The sequence below is a fragment of the Carcharodon carcharias genome, chromosome 32, assembly GCF_017639515.1.
Source record: "Carcharodon carcharias isolate sCarCar2 chromosome 32, sCarCar2.pri, whole genome shotgun sequence".
NCBI classification, from domain to species: Eukaryota; Metazoa; Chordata; class Chondrichthyes; order Lamniformes; family Lamnidae; genus Carcharodon; species Carcharodon carcharias.
Genome location: NC_054498.1, coordinates 19323872 through 19339609, shown reverse-complemented (window position 1 = coordinate 19339609; position 15738 = coordinate 19323872). Strand labels below are relative to the sequence as shown.

General features: G+C 39.6%; 1 protein-coding gene across 11 annotated transcripts in view; it reads left to right on the top strand.

Moving 5' to 3' along the window:
* herc1 (HECT and RLD domain containing E3 ubiquitin protein ligase family member 1) overlaps window positions 1–15738 on the top strand; it is a 231321-nt gene that overhangs the window by 139515 nt on the left and 76068 nt on the right. For 5 of the 11 annotated variants that reach the window (XM_041178586.1, XM_041178583.1, XM_041178587.1 and 2 more), the window contains exons 39-47: window positions 2020–2816; window positions 5241–5442; window positions 5883–6043; window positions 7075–7191; window positions 9609–9840; window positions 12071–12195; window positions 12513–12733; window positions 14560–14828; window positions 15632–15684. In XM_041178586.1, coding sequence (XP_041034520.1) covers window positions 2020–2816; window positions 5241–5442; window positions 5883–6043; window positions 7075–7191; window positions 9609–9840; window positions 12071–12195; window positions 12513–12733; window positions 14560–14828; window positions 15632–15684 — 2177 coding nt within the window. The remainder of the gene's footprint in view (window positions 1–2019; window positions 2817–5240; window positions 5443–5882; window positions 6044–7074; window positions 7192–9608; window positions 9841–12070; window positions 12196–12512; window positions 12734–14559; window positions 14829–15631; window positions 15685–15738) is intronic. The other 6 variants (XM_041178588.1, XM_041178580.1, XM_041178585.1 and 3 more) reach the window with 5 other exon arrangements.

Below are 15738 nucleotides of genomic sequence, written 5' to 3'. Positions count from 1 at the left end.
ACTTGATTGAGGTGTACAAAATTATGAGGGGAATAGATAGTGGACAGGATAAAATTGTTTCCCTTGGTGGAGAATTCTAGAACCGGGGACAAAGATTCAAGATAAGTGGCAGAAGGTGTAGGGGGGACATGAGGAAGAACTTTTTTATGCAGAGGTTAGTGGGTGTCTAGAATTCGCTGCCCAAGTTGGTGGTAGAGGCAGAAACTTTAAACTCTTTTATAAAAAGTACCTGGATCTGCACCTAAAGTGCTGTAAGCTGCAGGGCTATGGGCTGGGTGCAGGAAGGTGGGATTAGAAAGGGCATGGGTGTCCTGGGGCTGGCATGGACAAGATGGGCCAAATGGCCTCCTCCTGTGCTGTAACTTTTCTATGGTTCTATGCATTTTCTCTCTATGCATATGTAGATATTAGATCTCCTTTAGTGTTGTCCACAGTGAGTTACAGGAGACACTGCTTTATAGCAAAGGAGGTTTTAGCAGCATTGTGAGACAGGAAATCTATTACAGAAAATTTTATACTTTTTAATACATGTAGATTATGCATATGGAGCTGTCTGGTATATTATGTTTATATAAAATGTATATCCCTATAGCAGGCACATTCAAAGCAAATACAGGTTAGAGAATCAGTGTCAATGTTTGCAGCCTTATCATCCTCCAAGTGCAGCCCACTGTTGGAGAATGTGAAAACAATGAATTAATTTCATAATAAAATATAAGTATACAAAAATCTGTATTTTACATACATATTTGCAACACATTCAATATGTATTTAGTCATGTAACTCTGGCTAGCTTTTTTATGTACTTTCAAATTTTTTTCGAAATTGCTCGTTTTTGAACTGTGACAGGGCTGTGATTTTTTAATCTTTAAACGCGAGCAATGGAATGACATTTATTACATTTCCTGTAATAAATTAAAGTAATGGCCCAAATTTTACCATCAGCGGCAAGGCAACAGCTCTCGCTGCTGACTTCAAAGAGAGCTTCCCACAAAGATCTAGCAATCTCTGGTGGTGGTTTACCCCATTCCTGACAGCTGTTTAAATCTGGCGCCAGGTCCCCAGGATCCCCAGACATGCAACAGCACTGATGTCAGTAAGCACTATAAGAAACCAAATCACATTGACGTATTCTCACAGACAGCAAATCAGGAAGATGAAATACTGGATTCCTTTTACTTTTAATTTAAAATTTCTGATAGTGAAATAAAAGGTAGGAACTGAAATAAGTGAAATAAAAGATAGAAACTGAAATAAAGATAATAAACTTTTACAATAAATTCCACATTTTTTAATGTGGAAATTTGACATTTCACAAATGTAAGATTAGCTTTTACTGAGCAAGGCGAGGGTGTTTATGCCGTTTTAAAAACCAGGTTACATCCCTTTCGACGAGGTGCAACTTTTTCAAAGGTTTTACAGCGAGACTAAGAATATAAGAGTGGAAGTTTTTGCCAGTTCATTGACTTCCATTGATTGCAGTCTGGAGGGATCTGAATTAAAAAAGGGTGGAATCACTGACAACAATCTCTAGATTTCTGCATCTGGGTGTTTGTTATGTAGTATAATTTTAAAAATTACTGAGATGGAGTAGATTTTTACAAGAATTGTTCAATCTTCCTAATTTAACTTGGTGTGGATGATGATTGGCAGTTAGCATTTGGTGATTTCCTAATTTTAATTGCTGAATTCTTTTAATCGCTTTTTTTGGATATAACATTAAAGAATTTGTAAAGTGGACATTTAAAAATCTTGCTTGACTGTGCCATAAATGTGTATTTGCTTTAAAATTAGAGTTTAATACATTAAACTGTCTAAAAGAAGTTGCTCATTTATCTTTGCCTCTCTTCTCTTTTAAAAAGTGATTTTGGCTTTTTATTTTTGTGCTAGTCTGCTAATTCATAAACTTCATGTCTTTCTGCATCCATATACTTATTCTTCTATAACATAGTCTTCTGTACATTCCTCCTTTCTATCCCTCACTTGCTTTATCCCTTGTCGTTCTGAATCTGATTAAAGCTTCCCTACTTCTTGGTCACCCAGTGACACACCATTGTATAATCTGGAGCCCTGTGACCCACTGCCTTTTGATGTCTCTCGATTCCGTGGGTTGACAGCTTCTCTGCTGTTAGACCTTACCTACCTAACTGGCATTCATGAAGATGGAGCCAAACAGAATGCAAGAAGGCACGAGAAAAAGCATAGGCATGAGTCTGAAGACAAAGCAGAGCAGGAGCAGAAACCTGAGGCAGAAGTCCCTAAAGAAACCATTGATCAACGAGTGATAACGCAGTCGTCTGAGGAGACGAAAAGTTTTATGCAAGGTGGAGCTCCCAGTTCTCGATCAGAAAATGACATTTCAACATGCACAATGGATTCTGTACATCTCAGTTTAGATTCTCAACACCATCTGCTAGAGGGAAAACGAAAATTTCATGAGCATGTACTTCGAAATCATGATTTAGTTCAGTCGGAAATTCGAGCAGTTCAGTTGTCTTACTTGTGTCTTGGTGCTATGAAGACACTTAGTGCTCTGCTTAGCTGTAGCAAGTATGCAGAACTGTTGCTGATCCCGAAGGTTTTAACTGAGAATGGCCATAATTCAGACTGTGCTGGGTCACCGGTTATTCAGGATGATGTGGAAATGAGAGCTGCACTCCAGTTTCTGATGCGCCACATGGTGAAACGAGCTGTCATGCGCTCACCAATTAAGAGAGCATTGGGACTGTCTGATCTAGAGCGTGCACAGGCCATGATTTATAAACTGATTGTGAACTCGCTGCTGGACGATCAATTTGGTGGCAAAGTTAAACAAGGTATGGTTATTTCTGAATGCTAAGGTGATGATGCTTAGGCAGCCAGGCATTGCTTGTCTGATACTTTGGCTAAGTTTATAATTCAGATATTGGAATGCCATAATGCTATAGTTTCCATGCTGAACTTCTTAAAATTGATATACAGCACAGTTAAATTGTCACACACGTATGAAAGTATAGCACAGTACTACAGTCAGTTTGATCGAGGTGCATCTTTTAAGATTTCTGCAGGGCTGTTTTTTTACTTTTCTCCCCCTTTACAATTTGTAACCCCTTCGTGTTGCCCTGCACTAAAAATCATTTTCAAACTGAACAGCAAAAAATGCTCTCGGACTGCTGATAAATAGGGTAGCTGGAGGCCTGTGGGAATTTTTATTCATTCATGGGATGTGGGCGTCGCTGGCAAGGCCAGCATTTATTGCCCATCCTTAATTGCCCTTGTTCAGAGGGCATTTTAAGAGTCAACCACATTGCTGTGGGTCTGGAGTCACATGTAGGACAGACTAGGTAAGGACAGCATATTTCCTTCCCTAGAGGACGTTAGTGAACCAGATGGGTTTTTACAACAATCAACAATGGTTTTTTGGTCATCATCAGACTTTAATTCCAGATTTTAATTGAATTTAGATTTCACCCTGTGCCATGGTTGGATTCAAACCTAGGTCCCCAGAGCATTACACTGGGTCTCTGGAATACCAGTCTGGTGACAATACCACTATACCACTGCCTTACCGTATTCGTTTTTGTGTGGTGCAGGGAGAAGATAACTTTGCCCACAGGGATTTTGTCAGACCCCTTTTTTCATTATTCGGTGGTTGCAACTGGCATGGGTAAAGGGTTCAACATTAGATCTGGACATCCACAAATAACTAAAGCCCCTGTTCATTGCAAAAATCGATTTAGCTCTCCAGTAAAAAGAATAATTATCAGGTCTATTTCTCTCAGTTCATTACTGGTTAATGGTAAGGTTGTGTTGATAATGAAGTGGGGAAACCTGTTTAATGTTCACACTGGCTGCTTTGCTTATTGTGCAAAGGGAAGCATATCCCCTATGTAAATTCTTATTTACCAGTGGCCCAATTCTCTTTATGACAACTTTTCTGTCAATCTTAACCTATTGCTGGGGTGCAATTAGTTTGACAGTGCAGCAAATGATCTGAATCTCTATACTTGAATTTGTGTAATTTGGTTTTACTGCCTAAATATTGTTACTTTATGCACAAAGTCTGAAAGCAATGGAAATGACAGATAAGATGTTCTTATAAATCTTATCCCATTTCTACTGCTTCCAAACTTGCAAAATTGCAAAGGATGACAAAACAGATAGTAAGATTTAGAAAAAGGAAGTATGAAAAGAAACTTGGAATATCAAAATTAACACAACAAAATTTTACAATTGTATTAGGAAAGGATAGTGTGGTCAGGAGCATTGTGGGCCCCTTGAAAACTGATAAGTGATATTACTTAGCATCAGTATCTACAGCAGAGAAAGAGATCAGCATGTCAATATCCCAAGGAAACTAATATTGAGTCAGGGACTGGGAATCGCCAATATTAATGCAATCGAAATAACAGTAATGAAGAAAATAATCATAGAAATACAGAGTAGTTATATCATAGAAGGAGGCCACTTGGCCTGTTGTGTCTGTACTGGCCCTCTGGAGCAATTCACCTAGTGCCATTTCCCTGCCTTTTCCCCATAGCCCTGCAAATTTTGACACTAAGGAGTGACAGGTCCTCAGGCCCACATCATATTCATCCCAGGGTCTTGAAAATAATTAAGAACATTGCAGATGTCCTAACTATAATCTTCCAAAGTTCTCTCGCTTCTATTCCTTTTGGATTGAAAAATTGTGCATTTTTAAAAAGTAAAGTTTACACAATCTAGGGTTGAACTCAGCTGGAATTTGTAAGATTCAGGGGTGATTTGATTGCTTTTTTTTTCAAGATATCAAGGGGAGCAGGTAGATGGAGAGAAACTGTTCTCGCTGTTTTTGGAGCAGTCAAGGACCAGGAGGAATAGTCTAAAGATTACAGCCAGACCTTTCGGGAGTGAAATTAGGGAACACTTCTTCGCACACAGGGTGGTAGAAGTTTGGAACTCTCTTCTGGAAATGGCAATTGATATATCAGTTGTAAATTTTAAAGCTGAAATTGATAACTAATTATTGATCAAAGGTGTTAAGGGATATGAAATGTCTACTCCTATCCCTACTTTCCAATATATATATTTTTACTCCAATATTGAACAACCTATGCTACTCTCACAGGTTTATATAGTTCAGCCTGTTTTATTATTCGTGTAAAAGAAGCTGCTTTGTTCAAACAGGACTTGGATGTTACATTTTAATAGTAAGCAAATAATTGGCTGTGCACAGTTTACTGTTTGCTAGTTTGTAAGTTCCTACTTTTATAAATTCCTAGCAGATGTCTCCCAGCAGCCTGAAGAAATGGATGCTGCAATGCAGGCACAAACACCTGTTACTACCAGCCCTTCTGCCTCCAGCACCACTTCGTTCATGAGCAGCTCTCTCGAGGACACCACCACAGCTACCACCCCCGTCACTGACACGGAAACCGTGCCTGCCTCAGAATCGCCAAGTGTGATGCCACTCAGCCTTCTACGGTATGTGCTATCACACACTCACCTTAGCTATTTTAGTGATTGAAAAACGCCCAAACCTGTAATTATTTATGAAAACAAAAAAAAAGTTGAGAGATACATAGTTGGAATTCATTACTAAGTAACCCTTGTTGGATGATGTGAATGTCTTCACTAATGACTGTGCCATCTGATTATGAACTTTAACTTAGAGCCGTTTAAACTAAATTAGAATGTGTAAAGAAAATTAAATCTGGTGCCTCATCTTGTAAAGTAAATGTTTTATGATGTGTTGGTTTTGAGCACAGTTTTGCACAAGTATTGAAAATTTTCAGCAATGTGTGCTACTTTAAGGATGGAGAAGGAAGGATTAGACCAGATAGTAATGTTTACGGACATGTGCTCATAATGCTCCGTGGATCTTTATTGTGAAAGAAATTAATCTATAATATTGTTTCCATCAGCCAAATGTTCTCCAGTTATCCAACAACCACATTACTGCCCACTCGACGGGCACAGACCCCACCTGTTTCCTCCTTGCCAACCTCACCTTCAGAAGAGGTGGGGAGACGACAGAGCCTCACTTCACCTGAATCCCAGCCTACCCGACCAACAAACCGAACAGGTACTGGAATGAACAACTTGAGTAGAGGCTTAGTCTGGTTTTATTTCTTTTCATCAGCTATCGATTTACAAATTTGCATGGGTTGTATCCACAGTACTTGGTGACAAGACATCAGGAACTTGTTTTCACCACATTGATAGAAAGACAATTTAATACCTCATAGACTACATAGTAGAGTTTTGTTAAACAAATTGTAGCAAATAGTGTTTTTTTTTTTAAAAAAGTTATACATTATCTCCTGCCACCACATTGGAACAGGAAGTTGATGCCACTGACATCATTGATTTGCACCCCTTGTTACTGCCTCCTGGTCTGTGGCTTCACCCGCTGCCCCTCTCGCTGCTTTGTTCAGGGAGCAAGGCAATGTGTGAGGCAGCAAGGGTTGGGAATGAGGCAGCACGAAGGCCAACGAGGGGGGCAGTGAATGGGAAGCTGGCCGGGCAGTGAGTAAAGTGGCGAGTGAGGCAGTGACGGAGTTGGGAGTGGGGTAGCGATTGGCAGGCATTCAAAACATCATTCTTTGATACAGGCAGCCACCTGCAATGTTGCTGGCAGTGATGTCACTGGCACAGGGAATGCATGTGTGGTGAGTGCGCTCCCTGCAGTTGCAGTGACAGCAAATGCAGCCAAGAATTTATTCTCCACGTAACAGATACACCCAGCTTTTTACTTCCTGTTCTGGTCTGAAAGTCAATTGCTTTGACTAGTTTGTATAATTGAAATTGCTTCTACTGGAGTTTGCTCTTCAGCAACTATTTCTGTAGCTTCTTGCTCATCCCAAAAAAACTCAACAAATTATTTCCAGTGACAAAAAGAGGCGACATGGAAGAAAAAAAAAGTGAAATCAGACTTTCTCAGCATGTAGAGGAGAATGTGTTTTACAAATTCTCTTAGTACTCTATATATGATCTCAGGCAACTAACATTTCCTTAAAACGAACAGATTTTTTGTAGCAATCGATATTAGAAACTAATTATTAAATATAATTCTGAACTGTCACTAGCTAATTAAGTTTTTGTTTATTTTGCTAGCCTCTTCTGATCCTAGTAGCAGACTTTCAACTTCGCCACCGCCACCACCCATTGCTGTACCTCTTTTGGAAATGGGTTTTTCACTCAGACAGATCACAAAGGCCATGGAAGCCACAGGTAATTAAATTTGCGCTAATATAGTAATGACCTTTTTGTAATGGATCATTCCCCTGATAGAAGAACGTTAGAAACTTTGGAATTAGAAAAGTCCACTAGATCCATCAAGGAGAGGAAGTTTGTTCTGGCCCTAGCCTTGTTTGAAGCTTGTTTTAATTTTCAGTTTGTGTCCGTTTAATTTAATTACAGCCCTGTCCATTGCTGAACAGTTAGACAGCCTGGCGTTTTCAAACCCTGGATCATGTTCCACTCCATCTTTCCTCCAGTGAAAACAAGCTCACCTGAGAGTCTGTTCCTGTCATACAGCCTTGAGTTCTAAAAGCATGACTCTCTCTAGTGTGGCACTCTGAGGCATAAAGTATTCTAAATGTAGCTGTCCCTGTGAACTAGGCAAGTTCTATATGCACATCCTCAGGATAGATCCTGGTATTTGCCTAGCCTTGTTGACAATGATCCTATTAATTGGTTGTTGCTTCATATCAAGAGGGTGCTGTGACTTGCAGTTGTTAGCTTTCTGAGTAAGGAAGAAAATGACAGTTCATTGGGAGTAAATACTTCAGTTTAGATTTCAAGAATCACTGCTACTCGATCTATACCTACCGATGGAAAAAGATTGGCCAGAACTTTACGTTCGGCATGTGGGCGTGCGCCTGGCATGCATGAATGTAATATGATGCACGATATTTCATTTGGGTGCGCAGCCAACTCTGGCGTGCACCAGCCGATAATTGAAAGGCCTGTTAAGGCCATTAACAAGCTCATTAACTTGAAATTTATGCTGCCCGTCCAACCAGCCATTGGTGGGCAGGCGAAAAGGCCAAGCGGCCTTTACATTTTTTAGGAAACCTTATCCACGAGCGAGATGAGGTTTCCTAAAGCTAATACAAATTAAATAAAAACATTATTCTGAAATTAAAAACATACCCCATCTCTTGTGACACAGTCACATGAGGGGACATGTTTCATTAAATTTTTATAGTCTTTACGATTTATTTTTAAAAAGCGCTTCAATCTCCCTGAGGCAGCTCCGATGATGGCACTGATGTCATTGATTTGCGCGCGTTGTTACTGCCTCCGGCTCTGTCACTTCACTTGCTGCCCCTCTCGCTGCTTTGCTCAGGGAGCAATGCAACGAGTGAGGCCGCAAGGGCAGCTCCATGCCTCAGGGAGATTGAAGCACTCTTTCGGGCGCATGCACGAACTGCGTGCCAGGCCTACTCTCCCTCCCCCCGCCTGTACAGGTAGCGTTCAGTGCTGCTGCTCATGATCCACGCAGGGCAGGCCTTAATTGGTCCACCCGCATGAAATCGCAGTGCAGAGCTGATCGCGGTCGGCTTCCCAACCACAATGCCCGCTCCCGCCCGATGAGGGAAAAATTCTGGCCATTGTGTTATTAGGGACAGCACACTGTGACGTCGTTAAGGTTTTATATCCTTGTAAATTATTGTAATCTTTTTCTCTTCCCCATCTTACTGAGTGACATCTTCTTTCACAAACACCCTTTCTGTTTCTTGTGTCACTCCTTAGCTTATTTGCTTAATTGATGTTGATCATTTTTGAATTCTGTTTATCGCATATTTATCACACAATCACGTAACTTTTTATCATTAATAAATAATATAATGTTACAAGACTTGCTCCTAACCCCTCAAATCATCCCTCTATCCACCCCCGAACATATTGTATCAACAAAAATCTACTGCTCACTTGATAGCTTGTCTCAGATAGCTTCTGCTTCCAATTTAGAAGATAATTTCCAGCCTATACTTAATTTTGCATTAATTCCATGAACTATAACCTTCCTAAAAAATCTTGTATGTGGGACTCTGATTCATTTTGAAATTAGAATGTCTTTGGGAGCTAGCCAGGATTAATATTAAAGCAAGCAGTTGTACAACCTCTGTATTTGAAATGCAGTTTTGCAAATCAAACTGGTAGATCAGTTCTTGTACAATAATCGCAGATGTGGAGATGCTGTTGCAAAGGATAGAGTAGTCACCTTTATGCTAAGTGCATTTGTTAAGAAATCTGCAGTTTCAGCATGCCTTGCTACCTATTGCCTTGCTGTAGGTGTAACCATTTTAAAAAGTTGACTTCACTAGCTTTTACGCCTTGCACAAGTTATGTGGGGCGAGGCATCACAATTCTGCATTTATTGTGCGATCATGTTCTGCACAATAATCTTGTCCTAAGGGTTTGCTATACAGCTTGAGCAAGTGAGAAACCTCACCTGGGAGGGGTTTTGCATAATACTTCAGATAATAGTTTTCAGGTTTCCCTTCTTTCACAGCATAGATTATCATTCAAAAATAAATGGTTGAACAGCAAGATTTTATACTTCTAACTGATTTTAATAACAGGAAAATCATTTTTTTGAATTGGCTAAGTTCTGTATTTTTATATAAAAACTGCATTAGGTGCCAGAGGAGAAGCAGATGCCCAGAATATCACAGTGCTGGCCATGTGGATGATAGAGCACCCAAGCACAGAGGAAGACGATGAGTCACAGTCTGCAGTCACTTCAGACTCATGCCATGGGGCAACTGCTTCAAGCAGCAGTGATAAGTCCAGAGACCAGGGCTACTTCCAGTCACCTGGAGAAATACCTGCTGTCGATGCCACGGAGCTGGAGGAAGGGTTTAGTGAGGGGTATGTTGGTGACTTTTGCTATTCAAGGGTAACTACTTTCAGAAACAGGAGTAAGACAATTTTACGGCTGCACCATGTGAACTTTGCTCTGAACAGAGGAGTTATTACCTTAAAAGATTTCCTTAGAAGAACTGACAGGCCTCAATATTTCGGGGTACTCTGTCTGGATGAATGACTAGTTAAGGTAACAGTTTACATGGTGTAACCTTAAAATCATCTTACTCAATGTTACTGCTGTCACCATGAAAACCTTCAAACAGCTTTTAAAATTGAAGTATAACCTTCCAATTCACTGTCTGTATAGTTATCACCAAAAATGGTAGGATTGAGTATAGTGGGAAGTAAGAATGTTAATTTCAAACAAACCCAAGCTGTCTTGAACCTACCCGTATTTGGTTTTAACGGGAGCAGGATGGAGGGTTGTGACTAATCTGCAATCAGGATATGGATCCATCATTGAAACCTTCTTAAAGATGGCTGTGTGCCTCTATTTTAACTCCGTTTGTATTTTTCACTGATGTGCTCTGAGTTATCCAGGCCTCTGGACCTGCCACGTAAAGGGAGATGAGAAGGACTGCATCCATAAAGTAATTGTTTTTACAGCATGTGTGCCAGGAGGAGCAAGAGTTTCTTCCTGGCCCAACAAGCTTAACCTGTAATTTATCTTCACCTTCCCCCCACCACCCCCTCTCAATCCCACCATAGTGATCTCTTCCCCCGATCTCTTTCTCTTTCCACCCACACACTCCTTGGCTGTGGCCCTTTCCAGAGCCTTGCTTGCCCAGCAGGCAACCAAACCTACCAATCCAGTTGGCTTTTGGGTGAGAAATCTGGCGGTGGTGGGGGTGAAAAACACTATACAGCTGGGGGGTAACTAGCACTTTGGGGTATCCTAAGCATAATTCCTCCATTGCCCCACTGCACTGCACCCCCCACCCCCCCCAGGTGCAGTTAACCTGCTGTTGTATTTTACTACAGAATTGGATTTACAGGTTTATTTATTTACATTATTTCCTACATTATAAGTGACAACACTTCAGAAGTACTACACTGGCTGTAAGATGCTCTGGTGGCTGTGAAAAGTGCTATATAAATGCAATAAAAACAGAAAATGCTGGAAAACCTCAGCAGATCTGGCAGCATCTGTGGAGAGAGAAACAGAGTTAATGTTTCGAGTCCATACGACTATTCTTCGGAATTTGTTCATTAGTCGTAAAGCACTATTATATGTCACAAGGATATGAAAGCATCTATATAAGTGCAATTCTTTTCTTTCTATACATTTTATACCGAAAGATAGAGTTTCCAAGTATCGTTGTGTAGAAATATTTTTTCAATTAAACTTCTTTTATTAAGACTGTCAAGTATAATGTCTTACATACAGTAATATCTTTTTTGAAAGGTCCGATTCAGTGAAAGTCTTTTAATCCACTTTTAATCCATTAACTTTGCTTTTCATTTTGGAAACTTTAAAGAATTTGCATTTATATAGACACTTTCCTATCCTTTTGACATTTAATAGTGCTTTACAATTAATGGATCACTTCTGAAGTGCAGTTGCTCCTAGGCAGTTGGGGAAAGCAATTTGGTCTGTTGACAAGAAGTGTTCCACTTGGGTTTGTGATTTTCTTTCAATTTCTGCTTTTTTTTCTATAGAAAGCATCTAAAACAAAATTAAAGATCACTTAAAACTCTGTGGCCTTTGCCATGATCCATTGGGGTGCCATACTGGCAGCTAAGAGAATTGAGCATTATTTCAGATATCAAAAAGATTCAGGTACAAGGTTTTCTAAAACAAAAACAGAATTACCTGGAAAAACTCAGCAGGTCTGGCAGCATCGGCGGAGAAGAAAAGAGTTGACGTTTCGAGTCCTCATGACCCTTCAGTTCTGTTGAAGGGTCATGAGGACTCGAAAAGTCAATTCTTTTCTTCTCCGCCGATGCTGCCAGACCTGCTGAGTTTTTCCAGGTAATTCTGTTTTTGTTTTGGATTTCCAGCATCCGCAGTTTTCTGTTTTTAACAAGGTTTTCTACACTGAGCAAGAAAACTAGATTCAAAAGACAAAATTCTACAGGATACTTTTCCGAGAAATCCTCAGAATCTTCCTGAATCTTTTAATACATTCTTCTAAAAAAAAGTATAGCCAAGAATTGCAATTAACCACTACATTATTTATTGTTTTATAAATTAGTTTTTTTCAGTGTCTTAATGCCCCATGTTTTTTTGCAGCCCAAATCGATTAGATCAAGAGGAGAATGGATCATCTACCAGTGCACCTTCTTCCAGAAGCCGTTCAACTGTCACTAGGAGACAAAAGTTTGAGCTAGCAGCTCGGACTCTGTTAGCACGTGCAGGTGATTAAAAAATTCTTACACAAAACCTATGACATAAAATGTTTAAACAAGAGTATCTGTGTCTGGCTGGGTAATCGTTTTTTTTTTACTGTTCAGTAAGGTATGGAATAATATGAAGAATGCAGGTTACTAATGTAATCTCATCTAGAAAAAGTTCAAGTTCACAGTACAAAAAGTACAGTTTGCATTGGTTGACGCATTTGAAATCCAAGATAAAGTGAATTGCTCTGCATTTCAGTTTATGAATGAATTATTTTCATGTGCATTATACCCGTGTTTAATAATTGGATAAAGTGCTTTTCATTTTAAAATTGCAGCAGGTCTGTACCGTTCAGTTCAGGCACATCGAAACCAAAGCCGGCGAGAGGGGACATCAATGCCACAAGACCCAGGTGGCCTCTATGACTTTAACCTTGATGAAGAATTGGAGATTGACCTGGATGATGAAGCCATGGAAGCCATGTTTGGTCAGGACTTTGCAAGCGATAGTGATATATTGGGAATGTGGATTCCAGAGGTACTGGACTGGCCAACATGGGTGTGTGGTTGCAGCTTGTGCTGCTTTTGCTTACTTACCTTAAGCTTATGCTCTAAACTTGTTCTCAGTGTGGAGTATTTTTTAGCTGTGTTGACCGTATTGGCAACATTGGGAAAGTAACATTTAAGGTTCAAAGAGTAAAAGAAGTCCCAAATTTATTTAAGCATGTGAGTTTATTTTATATAGGGAGATTCTAGAATTAGAAACCTAGAACTTTCTTGGAACTGAGGGATGAGCTAAAGCAATGAAATCAATTTAATGGCTTGCTTGGTAGGTTTTTAAATGACCATTTACTGCAATACTTAAGGTATCAATGCAGATTCAACAGTGGAAAAACCTCTTTACATGTATTTGTTCCAGAATCCTAGAAGTTACAGGAGCAGCTCCAAGGAAATTCTATGCCATTAAATTTCACTGTATAGGAGGAGGCTATTTGGCACTCTGTGCTGTTTTACTAAAGTTCCCTTTCCCCCAGACTTGTAAAAAAAAACTTTTACATTTTTAAACCAAGATGAGTGAGACTTGGTGGGTCTGCTTACTGTTGCTGCTTGTTTCTGTTTACATAAAAGTCAACACTTTGCATGCTTCTGTCTAACTGAATGGCTTGGAAATAAAAGCAAATGAGGGGATAGTTCACAAGTTTAAGTAATTGTGCAGAAGTGAAGTTGATTCTGTCACACTTGATTAGATTATTTAGTTGGAGCAAAAGGTCCTTTTGAGCCAAGGCTGTCAATGGTGTCTGGTTGAGACCTTAGTGTTCCACAAATTAGTGCATACACCACTGAGTTTCTGTGAACCTGTGGTCTTGTTTCACGAATGGTATAGCATTGTTATTACTGGCTTTAATTAGGGCTGTCAGAGTTATTGAACTATAACTTTAATGTAAATCAGGTCCTGTTAATTTCACTTGGACCAACAAACTATTGTCCTCATGCTTTGTCCGTCACCACAGCTACTAGGAGTGGATCATCCTTTTCACTATGTGAATGTTTATGGAACTCCTAGTTACTTGGTCTCAAATGAAGTAATTTTGGAAACATTGATATTTATTTGTTCCAAACCATGCAGAAACAGTGGTGCCAGTACGTTGTCCACGGACTGGATAGATAATTAGGTGGTTGGATGCATTCTGCATTGCTGTCATTTTGTAGGGATGATGCACGGGACGGGGAGGTGAAGGCCAAAAGTTAAGGCTATTCTACCTAGCCCACTACTGCTCCTCCCCCACCTCTTAATGAGGTAGCTGTTTTATAGTGCTACCAAGACAGTAATTTGAATGAACCTTAAGTTACTAAGCCATAATAGCTTCATAATATATTTAGTAGCTTGCTGTGACTTCTGGGTCTATAGCAGTGTAGTCCTATTCAGTAAAGAGCTTAAATTAAGATAGATAATCCTACTTTTAATAAGACTTTCTTTCATCAAATTATTTGCATCCTCCACACCCCATTATCCCCTCTAAGTCTGCAGCAGTGTAGGATTTGTGGACATAGAAGTTGGCAGTTCAGTTTAGCTTCATTTGAAAGCCCAGGTCCTTATTTGATCACTTAAGGTGAAGCACCATCACAGCAGCATGTTAATGTGTGCTGAGCTTGACTGATTCGGAGTTTCCTCCGAATCAGTCAAGCTAAGTTTTACTCTTGTGCCCTATGAAATATGCATATTGTTCAAAGAATAAAGAAAATCCCTTAACACAGTTACTAACATTTTGCTTTTGCTACTCTTTTGAAATTGTTTATGATTGCTTTGAACCCCTGGCATGTTAATTGTTTGAGATTTTTTTGTAAATATTCCCTCCTCTAATTGATCCCTTGATCTCTCTACAGCATGTTTGTGAGTCTGATGAAAGAGATGAAGTAGTCATCTGCGAGCTCTGTGATGTAAATGTCGCCCAATTTAATCATCACATGAAGAGAAACCATCCAGGCTGTGGGCGCAGTGCCAACCGGCAGGGCTACCGCAGCAATGGGTCCTATGTCGATGGATGGTTCGGTGGTGAGTGCGGGAGTGGAAATCCATATTACCTCTTATGTAGCAGCTGTAGGGACAAGTACCTGGCCACGAAGAGCAAGACAAAGGCCCCAATTTCAGAAAGGTGAGATGAGAGACATTTTCAAATAATTGTGGACATAATACAACTTGCCTCCTAAATTTTCTAGGAAGATCTTTTGAATGCAAATAAGTATGTGAATTCTGATAAATACTGAAAGTTTTCTTCCATGAATCAGTGTTGTTAAATATCAGCAGGGTCTGTGAGTTAAATGTAGAAATTTTTATTAAAGCATTTTAACTTTTTGAAAATCTCAACAATATTAATACTTTGGTCAGTAGGCACCGATATTTAAGTACAGTTAATCTCAAGCTCTCTGGTTTAGTATGTTAAAGGGCTTTTGATGATGAAATGATGTCTTCGCAGGGAGGTTCACTAGCATGATTGGGGAAAATTTAAACTAAATTTGCAGGGGGGTGGGCATCTGCACATAGAAGTAGGGAAATCTTAAGGCAAAAAGTAAATGTTGACGATTTCCTTGACTTATATTTGAAGTAGAGCAGTAGTTCTCCAATGCTTTCCCTTGGCCAAATAATGCATCAAAGAAATATTATTTCTCATTTTGCTACTCAGGGGAACTTGCTGCCACTGGATTTGCCCACATTACAGTAACAACAGCTGAGGAAAAAGTAATTAATTGTGTGAAGCATCAATGTTGCTTCAATGTTATCTAAGCAAGAAAATAATGCAGATAGCCCAGCACAACGCTCATCACCAGCTCTGGAAATTGAATCTGGAGTACATCTCTATCCACAACCAACATGGTTAAAATAACTGGATCTGACTGAGCTCTTTTTTTATGATTTTTATCTCTGTTATTAGAAAAATGAATATTGTTCATTTTACAGATACAAAGGCCAGGCACCAGATCTGATAGGCAAGCAGGACAGCATATATGAAGGTATTTGCTTAACCACTGACCATTTAAATAACATGACCATTTAAATTTGATAAG